Source organism: Brassica oleracea, chromosome C7 (assembly GCF_000695525.1).
Source record: "Brassica oleracea var. oleracea cultivar TO1000 chromosome C7, BOL, whole genome shotgun sequence".
Taxonomy (NCBI): Eukaryota; Viridiplantae; Streptophyta; class Magnoliopsida; order Brassicales; family Brassicaceae; genus Brassica; species Brassica oleracea.
The window spans coordinates 22606688-22613774 of record NC_027754.1 but is presented as its reverse complement, the minus strand read 5'-3'; the positions used below and the strand labels follow the sequence as shown (position 1 = coordinate 22613774).

Genomic DNA, 7087 nt, shown 5'->3' with positions numbered 1-7087 from the left:
TCTCGTTTACCGTGATTTGAACACGTGGAAGAAGTGATGCGTTCCGCTTTAGTGTGGGTGGTTTGGTTTATGGGCCGTTGTTGGGCCTTATAATGTTGTTGCCGTGTTAGGTTTTTAGTCTGGGCTTGAATGTCTCTTGTAATAGGTTTGTAAGGTTTAATTATATAATAAATAAAATCCTAGATGAAAAAAAAAAAAAAAAAAAAAAAGTTGTTGCTCTTTTGTTTATTCCTTACTCTCTCTCAAGAAACTGGGAGAATCTTAAGCAGCCTGGAAGAGAGAGAGTGAGATGTTCTGTAAATTTAAACCAAAATATGTCCCCATGCATAGAGGAGATAACGATTCACAAATATTCATACTTTCAATTTTTATTTGTTAAAAATTCTTCTTTTTTTTATATCTTACTTGAAGAAGGTACTTCTTCTTCAACAGACAAATCTTTACAGCTTCCTATTCTTGTGGTTTGAGATCTCTCTCTCTCTCTCTCTCTCCCTCTCTCACATAGACAACAAATTACAAATAAAGGTCAGTTTATAAAAGGGACTTTTGAAACTCACTTGAGGAAGAAATCTTCAAGAATCTCTGTCCTGCCTTTCTTTGTTTCCCTTTCTTCTAATTTATCATCTAAAGTTTTGATTTTTCGGCTAAGAAAAAAGTTGTTGGGCTAAACCAAAAAAAGCAGAGCACATACATATCCATGGAAGATAGTTATCTCAAAACCGATAACGCTGTTATGGACACTGGCTTCATGGATGGATTGCTACTAGATGGTTGCTGGTTAGAGACAACAGATGGATCTGACTTTCTTAACTTAACACCTTTTGATCCATCTTCCTTCATATGGTCTCCAACTCAAGACACATCAGCACTAGTATCTCACATGTACGGTCAGGATTGCGCAGAAAGATCAAGCCTCGAAGACTTTCAATGGAACAAACGATGGTGGATCGGACCAGGAGGTGGTGCTTCTTCAGTTACCGAGAGATTAGTTCAAGCAGTTGAACACATTAGAGACTACACAACAGAGAGAGGCTCACTCATTCAGTTATGGGTTCCGGTCAACAGAGGCGGGAAGCGAGTTTTAACCACAAAGGAACAACCCTTTAGCCACGATCCTTTATGTCAGAGGCTCGCAAACTACAGAGAGATCTCTGTGAACTATCACTTCTCTGCTGAGCAAGATGATTCCAAGGCCTTAGCTGGTTTGCCTGGAAGGGTTTTCTTGGGGAAGCTTCCTGAGTGGACTCCTGATGTTAGGTTCTTCAGGAGCGAGGAGTATCCGAGAGTTCAGCATGCTCAGGACTGTGGTGTACGTGGGACGCTGGCGATACCGGTGTTTGAGCAAGGGAGTAAGATTTGTTTGGGTGTTATTGAGGTTGTGATGACTACTGAGATGGTTAAACTAAGACCTGAGCTTGAAAGTATTTGCAGAGCGCTTCAGGTTTGTATCCTTCTCTAAATGCTTTTGATCAGTGTTCTAAAAATCGGTTGGCCACTTCGGTGGCAAAATCGGTTATAGCCAAAACAATTTTTTTTTAAATCCGATTTATACTATTCATTTGGTTTAAACTATTCTAGTTAAATCGTTTGAAATTGGTGTATATCAATTTAAATTGGTCTAAATCCGTCAAATTAAACAATAATATTACTGCAAATCTACAATTTCATCTTTTTTGGATATCTAATTTTTATAATTCACAAAAAAAAAAAAAAACTAAACATAAAAAATTAAAATATCTGATAGAAATATAAAATATATTAAAAGTAAATTAAAAATTCATTAACGCCTAGATCATGTTTAACTCCGAATAATATGAGTATAGTCGTTAGTTCTATATAAAGCGTCTAATTACCGGCTAACGGGTTTTTTGAACATTGTTTTTGATATTGAAATGTGTTTTCTGAGAAGGGAGAATGTTTTTTTGTTCACAGGCAGTTGATCTTAGAAGCACTGAAGTTCCTATCCAGCCATCTCTAAAGGTAATCAACTACACAAGTTCTTTAAGTTCTGCTTTTGATATAAACCAGTTTGGTTCTCCTTTTATGTCAGGGATGTGACTTATCCTACAAAGCTGCATTACCTGAAATCCAAAACCTCTTGAGATGTGCTTGTGAGACTCATAACCTACCTTTAGCTCAAACATGGGTCTCTTGTCTCCAGCAAACCAAAACCGGATGCCGTCACAACGACGAGAACTACATCCACTGCATCTCAACCATCGATGACGCTTGCTACGTTGGCGATCCAACAGTCCTCGAGTTCCACGAAGCTTGCTCTGAGCATCACCTCTTGAAAGGCCAAGGAGTTGCGGGACAAGCCTTCTTGACCAATGGACCTTGCTTTTCGACCGATGTCTCTAACTACAAGAAGTCAGAGTACCCTCTCTCTCACCATGCTAACATGTTCGGCTTACATGGCGCCGTTGCGATACGGCTACGCTGCGTGCATACGGGGTCTGCTGATTTCATCTTGGAGTTCTTTTTGCCAAAGGAGTGTGATGATGTGGAGGAGCAGAGGAAGATGTTGGATGCTCTTTCGAGTATTATGGCTCACGTGCCTAGAAGTTTAAGGACTGTTACGGATAAGGAGCTGGAAGAAGAGAGTGAAGTGATAGTAACGCCAAAGATAGAGAACACATTGGTATTTGATGGTGGAGACAAGCCAAATGATGTGTTTGGCTTGAAGAGAGGTTATGAGTACAAAAGCAGTGAGAGCAGCATGTTCTCTTGTGGTGGTTTCAGTAGTATGGCTGAGAAGAAGCGTACAAAAGCAGATAAAAACATAACTTTGGATGTGCTTAGACAGTATTTTGCAGGGAGTTTGAAAGATGCAGCCAAGAGTATTGGTGGTAAGCAGCATTGCTCTCAATGTTTTGGATTCATTTTAATCAGAAAGTCTTTAAGAGATTGATATCTTGTTTTATCTCCTCCTTGTCAGTTTGTCCAACGACGTTGAAGAGAATATGTAGGCAACATGGTATACAGAGATGGCCATCAAGAAAGATCAAGAAAGTGGGACATTCTCTTCAGAAGATCCAACGAGTGATTGATTCTGTTGAATGTGTTTCAGGTCCTCTCCCCATAAGCTCTTTCTACGCTAACTTCCCTAACTTAGCCTCACATGAACCATCTCAACAAGACAAGATCTCCCCTCCTCTTCCGCAGCCATTGCAGCTTTCAAAGTCCCCTAGTTCAAGCTCTAGCCAATGCTGTTCCAGCGGCGCGACAACTGATCCTTCTCAAGGTGATGTTAGAACCGGATCAAGTCTTGATGAGACAGTATTGACTCTCTCTAGTTTAGAAAACAACCCTCAAGGCGGCACCCATTTGTTGTCATCATCTCAAGATGATGACTCATTGAGGATTAAAGTCAGCTATGGAGAAGAGAAGATCAGGTTTAGGATGCGGGATTCGCGCAGGTTAACTGATCTATTGTGGGAGATAGGGAAGCGGTTTGGTCTAGAGGATATGAGCAGGTATGATCTAAAGTATTTAGATGAAGACAATGAATGGGTTTTGTTGACTTGTGATGAAGATGTAGAAGAGTGTGTAGATGTTTGCAGAACCACACCTAGTCATACCACCATTATGCTTCTGCTTCATGTTTCTTCTCATTGTTTCCCTGAACGTTCTTCAGCTACAGGTTACAGTTTATAGCACTGACTTCATATCAGAGAAAGAATGAAGAAAAAGAAGAGTTTATAGGACATGGTAGAAATAAGCTTGTACCTTTGTGTTCTGTTATAATTATTCATCATTTTAATTGTTTTCTTTTTCATTTTCAAATGTAGATATACATATAAAAGAACTCAACTGTTACCATAATTTTCATATTTATATACATGATAAGAAAATAAAACCAAAAGTAAAGATTTACAAAACTATATATGCTTTTTTCTAGGGAGCATAAAAAGCATTTTCTTACAAAACACCAAACAGAAGTTCTTAAAAAGCTCAAAGACTTGTTGTGTGTTTCTATAAGTCATGTCGCGTTCTTGTGACCTCCGGTGACGTGGAGAATACGTTCCGAGCTTCAAGAGACTGACTGTGCGGCTAAGTACTCAAGTGCAACAACTATGTCACCTATAAACGGTCGATAATGAGCTTCTTCGTTCAGACACATTGCGATGATCGCGACCGCATAGTTTAGACATCGTCTTGGGTATGCTCCTCGCAGTGAAGGATCCACTAAATGTCCAAACTTCTTTTGATCCGTGAGGTATGGACGTGACTCCCATGCAGAGACATTTAAAAATTATGTTAAAACGAGAGTTAAAATTTTCCGGTTTAATCCGGTTTATAGAATTTACTTATTACCCAAGCAACAAGATTCTGCTGGCCTTGCTTCCGACGCAAGTCAATAGCTTTCCTTCCGGTAACCAGCTCAAGCAAGACTACACCGAAGCAGTAGATATCCGATTTAACGGTTAGTTTCCCGCTCATCGCGTACTCGGGAGCACAGTAGCCGTAAGTTCCCATGACTCGTGTGGAGACATGAGTCATATCTCCTACAGGACCTAGTTTAGCCAGTCAAAAATCCGACAGCTGAGGGCTGAAGTCTTTGTCTAACAATATGTTTGCGGATTTCAAATCGCGGTAAATCACTGGCGGGTTAGCTGTGCAGTGAAGATACTCTATTCCTCGAGCCGCACCTACAGCGATTTTAATTCTTGTATTCCAGGTTAATGGTTCTTGATTTGATTCAAGATCTGCAAAAGAAAACAAAAGAGTCAAAAACTTTATAACAATAAAACACTTGTAAGATTAATGAAGAGAGATGGTTAAGGAACCAACCAAATAGATGATCTTTTAAGCTGCCCATTGGCATGTATTCATAGACAAGAAGTCTTTGATCACCAGAAGTACAGTAACCGATAAGTGTAACGAGATTTGGGTGATGGAATAAGCTAAGCATAAGAACTTCAACTATGAACTCTCGGTTCCCTTGAAGCCCATCTGGATTCAGTTGCTTAATAGCCACCACCTGATTTCGTCAAATATTAACTTCTTCAGTAACTCAAATGATATTTATTACAAAACAGAGGTTTCCTCTTACTTGTCCTGAATCTAAACGACCCTTGTAAACTCTCCCAAAGCCTCCTTCTCCGAGCAAGTTAACTTCACGGAAGTTTCTTGTGGCTGTGGCTAGCTCTTTAAAAGTGAAACTCTTAGCTCCACCGCCAGGTTCAATGAAAGAACCTGAAGAATCTGTTGTTGGGTAAGGAGAGTTGTAACGAGTGGTATCAATGTCGACTCTTGTGTCCTTGGTTCGAGGATTCAAACAAGAAAAGCAAGTCATCTCTTTTCGTTTTCTAAAACTATGGTAAGGTTTGACAAATGAATTTCATGAGATTGGTTATTCTGTTCCTTGTGTTTTAGATCATTCCAGAAAACAAAAGAACAAAACTTTTGGATGAGTGAAAGGGAATTACTGAAGCCTCATACACCAAACAGAAGATCCAAATAGATGATAGATTGCAGGAAGAAAGAGAGAATATATCAATACCATTAAATTTGGATCATGACGGATTGATAATGTTATGTCCAACTATTTATTTCTATATTTTACTAACTAACTGCCATTAGTCTACATATAAATATACCTCTTACCTAATTTTCAGTTTATTATAAGTTATCTTTTTTTTATTATAGCTTTTTCTTATTTTCTATATTTTAGGGATCCACCATTCTTATTATTATAATAATAAAATTCGTGTATATATTGTGTGAGCAAAAAAAATTTATGACACACTGTTCCACTAAAAATAAATATTACAGCTATATTTAATTAATCATATTATTTATGAAAAAATCATTGACAGCAAGTATTTTTACTATTATGAACCCTGTTTTTTTTTCTTCATGTCCGATACCACTATAATGTATAAAAAAATACAAAAATAAAAATTAAATTTTTCAAAAAAAATTTGAAACAAAAATATACCCGCTCTTATCTAGTAGAATAATAAAACTGAAAGGTTACTAAACTTATACAAATTACATCTAATCACGACAAAAAAAAATATGACAACGATCTTTGCAACAATAATAAAACACAAGAAACAAAATTCAACAGAGGAAATAAGAAAAAAAATCTAGGAAATTGGAGAGAAAATCACGGAAGAGTTTTTACAACATGTTCTTTCTTCTTCCTTGTGTATAATTAAACTCTTTTTTGTTTATCTTTATTTTTGTTTTTTATTTTTATGTTGGAGCTACTAGAATTTAAGTGGTAGAAGACGACGAGGAGTTTCGTTTTCTTCTTTTCCAAGTAGGACCTCTTTTCAAAAAAAAAAAAAGGAGTTCCCTGATTTTATCATCTTTTCAACAATTTTAAATTATTTCCCCCAGAAAATAATTACATATACCCGTTTTAAATTCCCATAATCGCCCGGTTAAATGAAAACAGTATACTGTATAGTGTGTGAGGAGAACCCACGAGGCCGACAGTGGATGTTCAGTTTAGATCTCATCAAATGGACGGTCCCGATTGACTTTACGTTGTTATTACATCTTTATTGTAGGTCCCGCCGGTTTTCCTTAAAGTGTAGCGGTGACACTGTCCTCTCATATCCGACGTTGACTTTATTTACCGTTTCGGAAAAAATGCTGTTTCTATCAATATCAATAAATGCTTTCTTTATAATCAAATTATTAGCTGATGAGTTTGGCAATTTCACCAATCTTTTTCACTATCATATGTTTGCTCTTTTTATATAAGAAAAATCTGCTAGCTGTTTGTTTAGATTTTTTCTTCATCCTCTTACTTTTCCATGTTTATTGACATTTATGTTGATTGTGTAACCATTCACACATCTAACATTTTAACGCTTCTTAATGGCATTACTTTAGCACAAAAAATGATCGAATGAGCGTGTTATTACGTTACTATTGAAAGTTGGAACTCTTTCTTCCATGAACAATGAAAAATAACCTTTTCTCCCCAATTTTTTTTCTCATGGCTTTGGTAACATCATATTACTGCTGATAAACTCTATCATAACAGATGGTTTGTCTTTGACTAATTTGTATGATACTACCAAATCTTATTGATGACAATTACTTCTTTTTCTATTTTATTTGAAAC

The 7087-nt window shown here is 37.1% G+C and overlaps 1 protein-coding gene and 1 pseudogene across 1 annotated transcript; one reads left to right on the top strand and one right to left on the bottom strand.

Moving 5' to 3' along the window:
- Window positions 1–237: 237 nt before the first annotated feature.
- LOC106306449 (protein NLP4-like) lies at window positions 238–3831 on the top strand. Its single transcript, XM_013743076.1, has 4 exons — window positions 238–1441; window positions 1933–1980; window positions 2051–2849; window positions 2939–3831. Exons 1-4 carry the CDS (start codon window positions 698–700, stop codon window positions 3655–3657), a joined length of 2310 nt encoding a protein of 769 aa, XP_013598530.1. The 5' UTR covers window positions 238–697; the 3' UTR covers window positions 3658–3831.
- LOC106306450 lies at window positions 3795–5513 on the bottom strand (annotated as a pseudogene).
- Window positions 5514–7087: the final 1574 nt, after the last annotated feature.

Excerpts from the sequence above, each read along its gene's own strand:
- LOC106306449 (XM_013743076.1), top strand. The coding sequence starts at position 698 with ATGGAAGATAGTTATCTCAAAACCGATAACGCTGTTATGGACACTGGC. Across the intron at positions 1,981-2,050 it reads CTATCCAGCCATCTCTAAAG|GGATGTGACTTATCCTACAA; the intron begins GTAATCAACTAC and ends CTTTTATGTCAG. Across the intron at positions 2,850-2,938 it reads TGCAGCCAAGAGTATTGGTG|TTTGTCCAACGACGTTGAAG; the intron begins GTAAGCAGCATT and ends CCTCCTTGTCAG.